Here is a 16,825-nt window from a genome sequence, read left to right on the forward strand (position 1 = left end):
TATCGTGCATCTCAGGATTGTTTCCAATAATTTGCCTACCACTGAAGTCAGACTAACCAGCCTACAGCTTTCTAGCCTATCCCTCGCACCCTTTTAAAATAATGGTACAACATTTCCAGACCCCCAATCCTCTTGGACCTCAATTGTATCCAGTAAGGATTGGAAAATGATCCTCAGAGCATCTGTTATTTCCTCCCTGGCTTCTTTCAACAGCCTGGGATACAATCCACCTGGCCCTGGTGACTTATCCACCTTCAAGGATGCCAGTTCCTCCAGAATTGCTGTCTCACTATGCTTATTGCATATAATATTTCATACTTCTCTTTAACTAGAATGAATCATCCCTCTCCTGAGTGAAGACAGAGACAAAGTACTCATTGAGAACTCTGCCCACATCTTCTGAATCAACTCACAACTTACCATGTACATTTCCAATGGGCCTTACCTTTTGTTTAGTTATTCGTTTGTTCTTAATGCATAGGTAAAACATCCAGGATTTTCTTTAATTTTACCTCCTGCTAATTGTTTTTAGTACCCTCTTTTTTCTTTCCTGTTTTCTATTTTTACTCCATCCCTGTACTTTCTATACTCTAGGATTTTTACAGTATTAAATCTTTTGAGACTGTCATAAGCTTTATTTTTCTGCTTTATCTTGGCTTGTATGCTTCTGGATAACCAGGGGCTCTCTATTTGGCAGTTCCACCTTTTTTCTTAGTGGAGACATGTCTACATTTTGCCCATAGAATTTCATCTTTAAATATCCCTCAACTGCTTTGACACAGTTTTTCCTTCTAATGGTTGTATCTAGTCCACTCTTTTGAGCTTTTTCTCAGCTTTGTAAAATTTGTTTTCCCCAATTTAGAATTTTTACTCCTGTTCTACCTTTGTCCTTTTCCATAATGGTGATAAATCTAACTATATTATAGTCACTATCTCCAAGATGGTCCCCCATTGCTACTTCACCCACTTGCCCTACTTGCCCAGCTTCATTGCCTAAGACGAAGGGGAGACCCATTGTCAATTGTTATAAAAATCGAGGACATCTAGCCAGGCAGTCGGCAACACTGAGAGGAGGGTGCGAGAGGAGGACCCTGAGACTAGCATTCAGCAGCACCTATAGGGGAGTGCATGTGAAGGACTCTGGGTTAGGCAGCCAGCAGCACCTAGAGAGTGCAGGCAGAAGCGTTCAAGTCAGGTAGTTAGTAGCACCTAGCATTGAGAACCTAACATCACAAGAGAAACAAAAGCTCATTGATTGGTGTGTAACTGCTGTAAGGATGGGTTATCAAATAGTTGAGAATTCAGAAAACACAAGGGATTCAGGGACAGTAATGCCATTGAATGTCCAGAGGAGATGGTTGGCCCTGAATTTTCCATCTGTTGGCCATACTCACTTGATGGGCCCAGATATGGGCATGAGAAGCACTTTTGGCCACAATCGCCTCTGGATTTCACTCTGGTTAGCCTATGAATGGACAGCCAGCATGAAATGCACCCTCTGAAAGCACTACCAGGGAAGATGGGAAGAGTGCAGATGCCGAAGTGATGGTGCAAGCAAACGTTTACAACAAGCTTGCTGAAGGCATAAGCAGCCTCAGGGAGCAGCAGTATTGTTCCAATGACAGTTGCATTAAATAAACTCTTTTTTATCATGCAGAATCAAGCAACTGGCAGCACAACACATAATACCTCAATCCACAAACATTTTCTGTTATTTTATTTGATCCTGGACATTTTATACCACCCTGGTTTGTAAATGGTGAAAAAACTTGAACATCGCCTGTCTGATTAGTCCATGCACCAAGCATAAAAACACACACGCCACGTAAAATTAGGATTTTTGCATGCTTAATTCCCCATTCAACTGTCAGGACATATGCTTCCAAATTTTGCGTGTGCCCACCAACTGAAATATTATGCGGGGGTGCCATGACTTTGCGATTCCTCACAAGTTCAGATCGAGCACATGCCTGCCCAATCTCTGTAAAATCCTGGCCTTAAATTCTCTCTTGTTGATGATGGTCATTGCCTGACACTTGTGTGGCACCAATTGTTATTTGCCACTTGTCATCCCAAGCCTGGATATTGTTCAGGTCTTGCTGCATTTGGACATGAACGTCTTCAGTATTTGAGAAGTTGCAAATGGTGCTCAACTTTGTGCAATCATCAGCAAACATCTCCACTTCTGACCTTATTTTGGAAGGAAGGTAATTGATGAAACAGTTGAAAATAGTTGGGCATCAGATACTACCTGAGGTACTCAAAAAGAACAAAGAACAATACAGCACAGGAACAGGCCCTTCGGCCCTCCAAGCCCACGCCGCTCCCTGGTCCCAACTAGACCATTCTTTTGTATCCCTCCATTCCCACTCCGTTCATGTGGTTATCTAGATAAGTCTTAAACGTTCCCAGTGTGTCTGCCTCCACCACCTTACCCGGCAGCGCATTCCAGGCCCCCACCACCCTCTGTGTAAAATACGTCCTTCTGATATCCGTGTTAAACCTCCCCCCCCTCACCTTGAACCTATGACCCCTCGTGAACGTCACCACCGACCTGGGAAAAAGCTTCACACCATTCACCCTATCTATGCCTTTCATAATTTTATACACCTCTATTAGGTCACCCCTCATCCTCCGTCTTTCCAGTGAGAACAACCCCAGTTTACCCAATCTCTCCTCATAACTAAGCCCTTCCATACCAGGCAACATCCTGGTAAACCTCCTCTGCACTCTCTCTAAAGCCTCCACGTCCTTCTGGTAGTGTGGTGACCAGAACTGGGTGCAGTATTCCAAATGCGGCCGAACCAACGTTCTATACAACTGCAACATCAGACCCCAACTTTTATACTCTATGCCCCGTCCTATAAAGGCAAGCATGCCATATGCCTTATTCACTACCTTCTCCACCTGTGACATCACCTTCAGGGATCTGTGGACTTGCACACCCAGGTCCCTCTGCGTATCTACACCCTTTATGGTTCTGCCATTTATCGTGTAGCTCCCCCCTACGTTAGTTCTACCAAAATGCATCACTTCGCATTTATCTGGATTGAACTCCATCTGCCATTTCTTTGCCCAAATTTCCAGCCTATCTATATCCTTCTGTAGCCTCTGACAATGTTCCTCACTATCTGCAAGTCCAGCCATTTTTGTGTCGTCCGCAAACTTACTGATCACCCCAGTTACACCTTCTTCCAGATCGTTTATATAAATCACAAACAGCAGAGGTCCCAATACAGAGCCCTGCGGAACACCACAGTCACAGGCATCCAGCCGGAAAAAGACCCTTCCACTACCACCCTCTGTCTTCTGTGACCAAGCCAGTTCTCCACTCATCTAGCCACCCTTTATCCCATGAGATCCAACCTGCAATGATATCATGAAACTGAGCTGATTGACCTCCAACAACCACGGCAATTTTTCTTTGTGCTAGGTATAGCTCCAACCAGCAGAGAGTTTGCCCTGATTCCCATTGACTTCAAGTTTTCTCGGCTCCTTGGTACCACATTGGTCCAGTACTGTCTTGATGTCAAGAGCAATCACTCCCTCACCTCTGGAGTTCAGTTTTTTTCTTCATGTTTGAACCAAGGCTATAATGAAGTCAGGAGCTAAGTTATCCTGGTGGAACCCAAACTGAGTGTCCATGAGCAGGTTATTGCTTAGCAAGTGCTGCTTGATAGCACTGCTGTTGACTCCCTCCATTGCTTTACTAAGGATGAAGACTAGACTAATGGGGCGATAATTGGCCAGGTGAGATTTGTCAGCTTTTTCCACTTTGCCGAGTAGATGCCCATATTTTTGCTGTACTGGAACAGTTTGGCTATGGGTAGAGAGTAATGTAGTTGATTCTGAGACTATGGTCCTGAATCTTAATAAAAGAAACTATGAAGGTATGAGGCGCGGTATTGCTATGATGGATTGGAAACATTGCTTAAAGGGATGACAGTGGATAGGCAATGGCAAACATTCAAAGAGTATATGGGTGAACTGCACAATTGTTTATCCCTGTCTTGCACAAAAGTAAATCAGGAAAGGCAGCCAAACCACGGCTTACAAGGGAAATTAGAGATAGTATTAGATCCAAGGAAAAGGCATACAAAAAAACAACAGACCTGAAGATTGGGAGCAGTTCAGCAAAGGAAGACAAAAGATTGATTAGGAAGGGGGAAATGGAGTATGAGAGTTAGCTGTAAAAGTCTCTATGAGTATGTGAAGAGCAAAAGATTGTTGAAGACAAATGTAGGTCCCTTACAGAAACAGATAAACTTATAATGGGGAACAAAAAATGGCTGACTAACTGAATACCTACTTTGATTCTGCTTTCATGAAGGAGGGGACAAGTAACAGACCAGAAATGTTGGGGAACACAGCATTTAGTAAGAGGGAGAAACTGAAGGAAATCAATATTAGTAGAGAAATAGTGTTGGGAAAATTGGAATTGAAGACCAATTAATCCCCAGGGCTTGATAATCTCTATCCCAGCGTTCTTGCCCTAGAAATAATGGATGTATTGGTGGTCATCTTCCAACATTCTATAGACTCAAGAATAGTTCCTACATATTGGAAGATAGTTAATGTAACTCCACTATTTAAAAAGTGAGATAGAGAGAAACAGGGATAGACCAGTCAGCTTGACGTCAGTCATGGAGAAAATTCTAGAGTCTATTGTCAAGGATTTTATAGCAGAGCATTTGGAAAAACAATGGCAGAATTGGACTGAGTCAGCATGGATTTACAAAAGAGAAATCATACTTGACAAATCTACTGGAATTCTTTGAGGATTTAACGAGTAGAGTTGATGAGGTGGAGCTAATGACTGTCGTTTATTTGAACTTTCAGAAGGCTTTCGACAAAGTCCCACAGAAGAGATTAGCATGTAAAATTAAAGTGCTTGGGATGGGGGCTAGTGTATGGAGATGATGATAAAAAACTGATTGGCTGACAGGCAACAAAGAGGAGTAATAAATGGATATTTTTCCGAATGGCAGGCAGTGACTAATGGGGTACCACATGATTCAGTGCTCGTACCTCAGCTATTCACAATATATATTACAAATTCAGATGAGGGAGCTAAATGCAATATCTCCATATTTCCAGATGACACAAAGCTGGGTGGGAGGGTGAGCTGTGAAGAGGATACAGAGATGTTTCAGTATGATTTGAACAAGTTGAGTGGGCAATGGCATGGCAGATGCAGAATAATGTGGATAAATGTGAGGTTATCCACTTTGGTAACAAAAACAGGAAGGCAGATTATTATCTGAATGGCTATAAATTGATAGAGGGGAATGTACAATGAGGCCTGGATGTTCTTGTACACCAGCTGTTGAAAATAAGCATGCGGGTGCAGCAGGCAGCAAACTAGGCAAATGGTATGTTGTCCTTCATTGCACAAGGATTTGAGTATAGGAGCAGGAATGTCTTGCTGCAATTATACAGGGCTTCGGTGAGGCCATACCTGGAATATTGTGTGCAGTTTTGGTTTCCTTATCTGAAGAAGGATATACTTGCTATAGAGGGTGTGCAGCGAAGGTTTAACAGACTGCTTCCTGAGATGACAGGACTAATGTATGAGGACAGATTTGAGTCAGTTAAGATTATATTCGCTGGAGTTCAGAAGATTGAAGAGGGATCTCATGGAAACCTATTAAATTCTAACAGGGTTAGTCAGGGTAGATGCAAGAGGAATGTTCCTGGTGGGGAGACCAGAACCACGGGTTATAGTTTAAGGATAAGGGGTAAACCTGTTAGGATAGAAATGAGGAGAAATTTCTTCACCTAGAGAGAGTGGTAAGCCTGTGGAATTCGCTACCACGGAAAGCAATTCAGGCCAAAACATTGTGGGGATGATTTTATGAGAAAAATTCTCAGTGCCTAGCTAGTGTGAAAACAGGAGTGTTGCAGATCCATTTTTTGGGCGAGTCCAAATTCAGTATCTTATGCACTCAAAGAAGGAAAAAATGAACTTGACCATTTCTAGCCACTAGATGGATGGACGGGTCTTAACTCATCAGGAAAGCTGCTACAGCAGCAGAAGACAGCAGTGCGCACATGCAGACCTTTGGTTGCATATGCACCAGGGCAACCAGCAGACAGCTGACAGGTCTGAGAGATCTGTCAGCTCTCTGCTGTTGCAACCAGCCTGAACGAATCCTCCCCCCAGCTATCCTGGGCCCCACAGCCGATCACGAGCGTCCCCCCGCCATCCAGACTGATCGCTCCTGCCCTCTCGCACTGCCTAGACCAATCACCACTCCCCCCCCCACCGATTGCATGCAGAGTGACAGTGGGCCTGGCCCCACCCCTTGTAGGCCCATAGGCCAGCCCCATCAGACCCTTCCCCCATAGGCCCCACCCCCACAGACCCCACCCCTGGCACTGCCTAGTACCCGGTGGAAACTGCCAGGGTGCCAGGCTGGCATTGCCCAAGGGGCACCCCCCTTGGCCTCAATGACCTCCGGTTCTACCGGCAAGGCCATCACAACTGGCCCCCATTCATGGGGTCCAAAGGCACTCCTCGCCAGAGAGATCCTCTCCCGGCGAGGCCACAAAGGCAAGTAAGCCCAGACAATTGCATCCCAGGCTCGATAATTTCATTCAAATTAGGTTTTAAATATATTTAAATAATTTATTCAATCTCCCAAAATGGGCGAGAGGCTGAATGCGCCAGATACCCGATGCTAGTAAGATCACAAGAGGCGAGAAATCGGGTGCTAACCTGATTTCTCGGCTTTCATGTGATTGGGCAGGGCAAAGTGGTAAAATCGCCCCCTGTACGTTTTCAAGAAGGAGTTCGGGATGAGACAGACCAAAAGATTTGGGGGCAAGGAAGGATCAGCCTATTGAGTTGGTGATCAGCCATGATTATAATGAATAGCACAGCAGACTCGAAGGGCCAAATGGACTATTCCTGCTCCTATCTTCTATGTTATGTGACACCCATAAAGGATTATATCAGTATACACGCTTGCCTTTTGGTGTATCATCAGCTTGCGCCATATTTCAGGGAACCATGGTTTATTATAGGACTGGCCATGCATCATTGTATATTTGGATGACATATTGATTACTGGTGCAACTGAAGAAGAATATTTGACTAATCTTGAAGAAGTGCTAAAATTTCAGAGGCGGGAGTTCACCTAAAAAGGGAAATATGCGCTTTCTAGGCCAGCGAAGTAGCTTACCTCAGCTACCATATGGATGCCTAGGGATTGCATCCTATGAGAATAAAGTGAGGGCAATAAAAGAGGCATCGGTCCCTAGAAATGTCTCTGATCTTAGTCATTCCTGGTGTTGGTTAATTATTACGGGTGTTTCCTGCCAAACCTGTCAGCACTATTGGCTCAGTTACTGAAGAAACACCAGAGATGGCTCTGGAAAGCACCACAGAAAGAAGCATTTAATGTCAAGCAACTATTACAGTCACCCTGTCTACTGGTACATTTTGATCCATCCAAGAATTTACTACTGACATGTGACACCTCCCCATACAGCATTGCGGCAGTTTTGTCTCACAGAATGGATGATGGGTCTGAGAGGCCCATTGCATACATTTCAAGAACCCTTTCAGAAGCTGAGAAAGGTTATTTGCAAATAGAAAAAGAAGGGCTGTCTGTCGTGTATGGAGTGAAAAAATTCCACCAGTATGTCTACGGAAGACATTTTGCTACTGTGACGGGCCACAAGCCACTGTTGAATCTATTCAAGGTGGACAAGGCTATCCCATCTATTGCATCAGCCAGGATTCAGTGCTGGACACTGATTTTACTGGCCGTTGAATACACACTTGAACACTGACCAGAGACACAAATAGCCAACGCTGATGCGCTCAGTCATTTTCCACTGCCAGAGAATAGACCACCTCTCCCAGTACTGCAAGAAATCATGAGGGAATGAATTTCCTAGACACTTTACCAATGTCAGCACAGCAAATAAAATTTTGGACCAGCAGAGACCCACCATTATCAAAGATAAGACTCAAAATATTGGTAGGTTGGCAGAATGAAATGATCTCTGAAGATGTGAAGCCATACCACATATGAAAGATGAACTTAGTTGCGAGAATGGCATCATCCTATGGGGAGAGAGGATAGTCGTCCCTGTGCAGGGAGGGAAATGCTCCTTGCAGAGTTGCATAGTGCCCATCCGGGTGTATCACAAATGAAAATGCTTGCATTATCCTTCTTCCATATTGCTCTGTGTTTTCATCAGGTCACCGGAACACCCCACTCCCTCTCCTCATACTCCATCCCTGGTCAGACTTTGGATCATTGTTGCGGTGGCTGCATGAATTCCACGGCACAGTGCTATCCAGATAGACACTGTTGTGTGGCAGTGGGAAAAGAGGGAAGGAGACCTGTGCACTCCCCAACCCCAGATGCGGTACTAAACCAAAATTGTGACACAGGATGGTCCATGGGTCCAGCAGCACTCTGCTGCCCATGAAGACCAGCTCTCATGGAGGCAGGAACCGATCTGTCTTGGCATAGAGGTTAACAGTGCATCATCAGCGCAGCACTATGGTAGTGTTGTGCTCACCTCGAAGTCTCTCGTGAACTGAGAGCCATCTTGTGCATGCCAGTCTTTATCAATCATGTTTAACACCAACATGATTTCCCGCTGACATGATGCCAGATTGGAAAGCCTGATAGGCAAGCAGCTGTTTTAATGAGCATTTATGAGATGGAAATGAAAGTAAATAGCATTCGCACCACCTGCCAGTAGGATGACTGACCTGCCATCTACCCGTGTTGGGAGAATTGCAACGTGATTTTACGCCAGCAGGTTTCTGACTTTTTGCCTCCCACTAGATTCACCTGCCCGCCACCAAACCCGCCATGAGAGAATTCCAACCAAAGTTATTAAGGCCATCCAAGATGTAATTATATAATTGTTATCCTCAAGATTTCTTTCTGTGAAGTATTATATCATAAGTCATAATCAGCTCTTTTTAAAATGTTGAAAATGGTAAGAAATTAGAATTATGTTCTACTCTGCAGTTAATGTGTACTACAGTTGTGAACATCTAATCAACTGAGCAGCACAGTAATCTAAAATTCACTCTAGATTGTTCTGCAGTGATGCACTTAATGTTTGACTATGATGCTGGATCATAACTATGTACAAATTTGTAAAAGATCAGATTCATTCTTTTCCCCTTCTATGATGTCAATGTTCGCTCTGATGCTTTCATCTCCCTCAGAGTGATAATCTAATTGAAATCTCAGTTTGGAAACTTACTTATTAATGTGTGGCCATGATAAAAAAAATAGTAAATTCTATTTGTTCACAGTGGCGGCACGGTAGTACAGTGGTTAGCACTGCTGCCTCACAGCACCAGGGACCTGGGTTCGATTCCCGGCTCGGGTCACTGTCTGTGTGGAGTTTGCACATTCTCCCTGTGTCTGCGTGGGTTTCCTCTGGGTGCTCCGGTTTCCTCCCACAATCTGAAAGACGTGCTGGTTAGGTGGATTGGCCATGATAAATTCTCCCTCAGTGTATCTGAACAGGTGCCGGAGTCTGGTGACTTGGGGGATTTTCACAGTAACTTCATTGCTGACTTGTGACTAATAAATAAACTTTACTTTATCTTTTACCAAAAATATTCTTAAGCAACCTACAAAAATGATGGTTAATATTATGCATGATTCACAGAATCTGAATTCTGAAGTATATAATTTACCTTAGGACTATTTGAAAGCCTAATGAGATAACTCAGACAAAAAAACAATTTCTGGAGAAATAACTGGCAAATTGAGAATACTTTTAAAATGCTACATGCTTTGTCAAGTGATAACTCATGCATGTTTGTTTCTTACTGGTTTGGATTGCCATTCCATGGGTAATAAGCTTGTTTATTCCTATTGAATGATATATGGAATGCTGATGGAGCATGAGTGTAATGTGTGCAAGCTGAATATGCCTGAATAGGGTAGTTTTTGCTTAAGTGAAGTTCAACACAGATAAATGTGAGGTACTACATTTTAATAGGAAGAAGGGAGTCACATTACATGAAGGTGCAAGTTTAGACAGGGTACAGGAACAAAGGGATCTTGGAGAACAAATACACCAAATAAACATTGTGTCAAATGTTACCAGGGCTTTTTAAATAAGTAAACTAAGCACTATCATTATTTATAGAATGTAGAATAGAATAGAATAAAATAGAATGTAAAAGTAGTGAAAGTTGTACTAAATCTGTATCGAACTTTAGTTTGACCACACTTATCTGCAGTTCAAGTTGCCAAGAAAGGATACAGAGGCACTGGAGAGGGTGTGGTGAAAATTTACAAGGATACCAGAAATGTGTGGGTATACATATCAGGATAGAATTGGCAGGCTGGGCCTCTTTTCGCTTGAAAAAAGAAGGTTGAGGTGTGACCTTTGAGGTCTTTAAATTTCTAAAAGGTTTTGAAAAGTGAATACAGTGGCTGGAATTCTCTGATGTTGGACACCCCACCACCACTGCCAGTGAGAACAGAGAATTTAGCGTTCAGCCATATCTCTATTCATTGCAGCGGGACCAGAGAACCCCAGCAAGGTTGGAGAATGTTTCTTATCTGAGGAAGAGAATAACTAGAGGTCATCAATATAAGATAATCACCAAGAAATCCAATAAGGAAATCAGAAGAAACTCCTTACCCAAAGAGTGTTAAGAATGTGGAACCTGGGAGTGGTTGCAGTGAATAAATTAGAAGCATATAAAGGGAAGATAGACACAAATTTGAGGGAAAAGGGAATATATGTTTACAATGGTAGAATTAGCTGAGAAAAGATGGAGGAGGCACAAGTGATTAGGTTGTTAGGTTGAATGACCTGTCACTGTGTCATATATCCTATGTAATTCCATGCAATCCCATGTAAATGTGTAATAGTATTTACATTTTTTTAATATACTGAAAAGTACAGTATCATTTTGAAAGAACCTTTTAGGTGTTAAAATTCAGGATCAAAGCTATTTTCATTATAATTTGACTGAAGTCTTGTGAAACTAATGCATATTTTACTCCTTTTATTTGAGAATTATATTACCTGTTAACTCTGCATTTTATTACTTGATTTTTATTAACTGTACTTTCTGGTAATCCCTAAGGAGTCTGAAGAAGGCAGTTGGGCTCAGGTAATGCATGCTAAAATACATAATTCAGTTTGAAGATTTTAGTGCTTAAATGGTTCACTCCTCAATGATTAACTGATTCTACAAACATTTCTTGAGCTGCGAACTATTTGTTTTAGTAGAATAAATATAAATGAACCAGCATTTCTAGTTTCAGTGCACTTAGAGTAATGGTTTGTTATCTGCATGTACTAAAGAGTAGTGGAAGACATGGGCTGAGAATCTGTTGGGTTATTCTGTTGGCTATTCCAATCCCAGTTCTGCAGAAAGCCTATCAAGAATCTGTACTCCTAACACTGGGAAGGTGTCTAAGATTAGGAGGGAATTCTAATTCTGTTAGGATAATGTAGAATGAACCATTTAGCTTTCCTGTAATGAACACACTTCTTTTTTATTATGGGTTCATGTCAAGACCCACACTAGACTCCCGGCTGGGTCTACTGGACTGAGTACTGGTATTCCTAGTTGAGCCTGGTGTACCAACTACTCAGCATAACCCAACAGTGGGACAAGAAAATTACTGACCTGAGAGGTCCTTTCATCCATGTCTATAATAACTCCAGGAGTCGGCTGTGAAGCAACCATGTTTTTATTGCACAAAATGAAAATAAACAATGACCACAAGCCTGTGTTGAACACAACAGGTCCCAACTGGGACTAAAATGTTATTGGGCCCTCTTAGGGTCTTGCTTTATACAGGGTGCAGTATATGAGCTCCACCTGGATGTCTAATTACCAATCCCCAGGCAGCTCATATTCAACGAGTCCAACTGGGAGGTCAATTAGTGATTTCCCCATGCAGGCTACGCAGGTTATCACAAAGATAATTCCCTCTAACTTATCGGGCCATGTTTGGATGATGGTGCAAAGACCAGACCTGGCATAGTTAGGAGTTGGCAACATTTCAATTCTCTCTGCTGCACTTCTAGTAGACTTGTCTTCAGAGTACTCATTAAGGAGTCAGATTTGGTTCTCATGGAGTAAAAAAAATGTCAGTTTTTGACATTTATATTTCCTTCTTTCTGGGGTGTTGTTTCTCATGCTTCATTTGTCTAAGCATTAACAATAAATACACAGCAAACATAAGCTTAGGTGTCACTTTGCATGGGTATTCCCAGGTACAAAATTCTGTGTGCACACAAAATATGAACAGCACATAGTTTAGAGTTGCCATGAATTGAATACAGACAGTAAAGAGTGTATACTTCCTTTCTATCCTCTTCCATGTTATTCTCCCATTCCCTTTGTTCAAGTGAAATTCACTAATTTCAGAGATGTAAAAAAAAATCTGTTTCTCCACTTGTACATTCTTATACATTAAAAAAAATTTTTCCATCTTTTAAATGGAATGGATAGAATTTTCCAGTGAGGTTACACTGCATACCCAGCCTCACCTCAAAAGAATGCAATATATCTGTTAGATGTTTGCTGTTCCAAAATGCCCAAAAGGTTGGTTCTTTATAATGGCATACAAATGATAAAAGTATATTGTTAGATTTATTTTCTATCATTTGTGCCCTAGTAATGTTGGATCTAGAAATGCCTATGCGTTTTTGGCATCCAGGATTCCAGGTAATTTGTAAATTAAAGAATGGCTTTAACCTATATCAACTATCTTTGCTAAGGCTTTTTTTTCTAATTGTAAAACATTTCCAGTAAACTAGAGATATTACCAAATATATTGCATTACAACAGGCTACACTCCACCAGTACAAAATATGCAAAATAGTCTAACAAGCTGGTGTGGTGGAAATTTCACTCCAACAAATATCCACCAGAATGTTATCAAGTGAAAAACCCTACCCACTAATTTTAGATTTGACCAGGAGTAGAATATCTACTTTTTCAATGCGTTGCTATGAAATGCTGCTCAGGTTCCTTACTAATGGTGTTAATAATCGTTTTTCTGCTTTGCATTCATGTTTGTTAATCTATCCTTAAAAGGCTGGAATTTATCGTAATAATACTAAACATTCAGAAATATCTCTGTAATGCTATTTGTTGACATACTGCTATTATTTACTTATGTTTTTGCTAAAATTAGGAAACACAAGGAAGCATGGTCACGTGCGAGCAAATGTTTGTGTATTTTAAAACCTTTTTGATGGTCAAATAACCATGGCCCAAGAGAATTTAAATAAACCAGTTCTTGCATTTTCCATCAGACATTGGCTTATGGTGACATGAATCACGAATGGATTGGTAATGAATGGCTTCCTAGTCTAGGATTACCTCAGTACCGCAGCTACTTCATGGAGTGCCTGGTGGACGCAAGAATGCTGGATCATTTGACAAAGAAGGATCTTCGTATTCACTTAAAAATGGTGGATAGCTTTCATCGGTATGCTTGATCTTAAAAAAAACTCTGTCCAGGCATAAAATATACTATATTGCAGATGTACAAGTCTTTTATTAAATTCATTCCTGGGTTGATTTGAAGAAGATAAAATCTGTAGCCCTTCCAGTATATTCCTACCAAAAGTTTTCCAAGGCCCCAGATACACTATGCCATTGCATTCTATGGTAGAGCTTCTACTGTTTTAAACAAGGTCACTGACATCAAAGACAAAACTAGGAAGGAAAGAATGCCAGCTAGATCAACAGTTCCAGTCATCCAAGCCAGGCATGAGTGCAGCAGCCCAGTACACCATGTGAAAACAGACCAGCAAGCCCACAGATGGTTGTGATGCCTCTGGATTGTAGTCTAGGCCCCCAAAGATTTGAAAAATACTGGCTACATTTTTAAATCACCTGCCAATAGGGACCAACCCCACTACTCTGCAATTTGCAACCTTGATAATATGACGAGTTCCTAAGATGCGCCATAATGGTGTGAACATCCACCTGGTTTATTTAAGTTCCATGATCCTACAAAACACTTGCGCTTTGTTGGGATAAGCATCAGAGGTCATCGACAGGAAGATCCCAACATGTAACCATGATCAAAGGCCTCAGATTTTCAAGGCCAAAATATTATAAACATTTGTCTGACAAATTGCCTTTTAACGTTTTATTAATTTGTTTTGAAAATGCCTTGCAAACAATTACAAATATTGTTGTATTGCTCTTATTTAGAACAAGTTTACAATATGGTATTATGTGCTTGAAGCGGCTGAACTATGACCGAAAAGAACTGGAAAAGAGAAGAGAATTAAGCCAACATGAAATTAAAGGTGAGAGATCTATTACTGCAGTTTATAAATAAGTGATACATGGAACAGCTAATACTTTGTTCAAAAGGGAATTATACATTGGTGATATGTGAATTAGTGTGTGGTATTCTTCAATGAGACAAAACAAGGGCAATTAGGGATGAGCTGGCCAGCAATACCCACATCCCATGAACAAACAGAAGAAAGATGACTGTGTGCATTTGTCTCTTATCTTTGTATATGGATATATAAGGTAGTCAATCTTTAGAAATACTTACATTACCTTGATAAACACCATATATATTTTTAAAACTTCTTTATAAACATACAAAATTATGAATTAGGAACAGGTGTAGGCCATTCGGCCACTTGAGGCTGCTCTGCTATTCAGTAAGATCATGGCTGATTTGATTGCGGCTTCAATTCAACTTTCCTTCCAACCCTCAGCCTATACCCTTTTACTCCCTTGTCAATAAAGATTCCATCTAATTCAGCATTAAAAATATTCAATGACCCTGCGTCCAACACACTTTGGGACGAGAGTTCCACAGACTCATGACCCTCTGAGAGAAAAGATTTCACCTCATCTTCATCTTAAATGGGACACCTATTATTTTTAAATTGTGTCACCTAGTTTTGGATCGTAGCCTCGGTCCCAGTTCTAGGATGGAATTCTCTCAAAAAAATTCTAAGTGTTGAATTAGCAGGAAAACTGGAATAATTCACGTTGATTTTTGCATTGAGAATTCACACTAGAATCTCCCACACTCTGTGTAATGCAGAGGCCACTAGCATGAATATCATTAGATTTCAGTATTCCCGCTTGGGAGGCTGAAACCAGCAGGTCTCAGTGTATGCGCAGTGGCCCCAAACAGTCAGCCTTCCGATTGCTGGCCAGCTCAATCGCTGACCAGCTCAGGACCCCCGCAGTGCTGCCTCCCCAACCCCCCACGGTTTGATTGCCCTCCAACCATTCCCAGGCCAGTCTTGACCACCTCCCCACCCCGATCTCCACCCACCCCCCCAGCAGTGCAAATTTCCCTCACTCCCCCACGATCGCTGGCCTCCCTCCTGCTCCCATTAATCCCAATGGCAGAGTGGCAGTGCGATCCCCACGCCCCCACCAATCCTAGGTCCTGCCCCCATCAGGCCCATTGCCATATGTCCCACCCCTTTGGCACTGCCCTATGGCCGATCGGCAGTGCCAAGGTGCCCCCTGGGCATGGCTACTTTGCCCCTTGGGCAGTGTCGGGGGCACAGGCTGGCACAACCAGGGTGCCTATGCCCAAGGGCACCACCCCCCCTGCCGCCTGACCCCCTGGGGGGACCCAATTGCCCCCCCTTGACTCCAGTGGGGCCAGGCCGCTAGTTCCCCGAAAGTGGGGAGCTTGTATAATTCCCGCTGGAGCGAAACACTCTGGCGGGGTGGGAGAGGTGAACGGGCCCAGAGAATTCTGTCCTGGGCCTGCTAATAGCATTTAAATGATATTTAAAATAGAATTTAAATGCTAGCCCCACCTCCCTGCCAATTTCCAGCACGGAAATCCGGCATAGAGAGAGAAGCTTGCGGGGCACGAACTCTCACGTGAATCCTGCGCAACGCTCCCCACGCAATTCTCCCAGCCCGCTGCACTAAAACATTAGTTTGGCGGGATGGAAGAATCATGGCCGTGGTTTCTCCAGCAAGAAGAAGCATCCTCTCAGCGTGCACTCTGTCAAGTCCCCTTAGTATCTTATATCGCCTCTCATTCTTCCCAATTCCAGTGGATTTAAGCCCAATCTTTCCTCAAAGGATAACTCCCTCATCCCAGGAGTCAATCAAGTGAACGTTCTTTGAACTGCTCCTAATGCAAATAAGGAGACCAAAACTGTACACAAGAGTCTAGATGTGGTCTCACCAGTACCCTATACAACTGGAACAAAATAACCCTACTTTTATAAATCCATTCCAGTTTCCATTTGCCTTCCTAACCACTTGGTGTACCTGTACACTATTTGTGATTCATGAACCAGGACACCCAGATTCTTCTGTATTCAATCTATCTCCATTTAAATCATATGCTACTTTTTGATTCTCCCTGCCAAAGTAGTCAAGTTCACATTTTCCCACATTATACTCCATCTGCCAATTTTTTGCCCATTCACTTAACCTGTCTATATCCCTTTCCAGACAACTTAGGCTGAACTCTCCCAAAAAATAACTAGGGGGGAGCAATTTGCCCCCCCCCCCCCCAGGGGGTCGGGCAGCGTGGGGGGGGGTGGTGCCCCTTGGGCATAGGCACCCTGCTTGTGCCAGCCTGTGTCCCCTGGCATTGCCCAAGGGGCAATGTCGTACACCTGCCACTGCTGCCAGTGAGAACAGAGCATTTGGTGCTCATGCCATGGGATTACCATGCACAGGGGACAGGAAGAGTCCCAAAAGGGTTCTTCCTGATGCAAATTGCATTTGGCCCATCTTGCTCGATTCTCCGGCCATAACACAATTTGTGCCAGGGCGCACGAGGCTAGAGAATCACCCCCTTATGTCCTCTTCACAACTTACTTTTCTACCTATCTT

At 42.7% G+C, this 16,825-nt stretch overlaps 1 protein-coding gene across 1 annotated transcript in view; it reads left to right on the forward strand.

The window, feature by feature from the left end:
- Positions 1-16,825, forward strand: part of ppfia2 (PTPRF interacting protein alpha 2) — a 411,670-nt gene that overhangs the window by 358,876 nt on the left and 35,969 nt on the right. Inside the window, exons 23-24 of the mRNA XM_078221160.1 lie at positions 13,282-13,457; positions 14,192-14,289. Of these exons, the coding sequence (XP_078077286.1) occupies positions 13,282-13,457; positions 14,192-14,289 (274 nt within the window). The remainder of the gene's footprint in view (positions 1-13,281; positions 13,458-14,191; positions 14,290-16,825) is intronic.

Source organism: Mustelus asterias, chromosome 9 (genome assembly GCF_964213995.1).
Source record: "Mustelus asterias chromosome 9, sMusAst1.hap1.1, whole genome shotgun sequence".
In the NCBI taxonomy this organism is placed as follows: domain Eukaryota; kingdom Metazoa; phylum Chordata; class Chondrichthyes; order Carcharhiniformes; family Triakidae; genus Mustelus; species Mustelus asterias.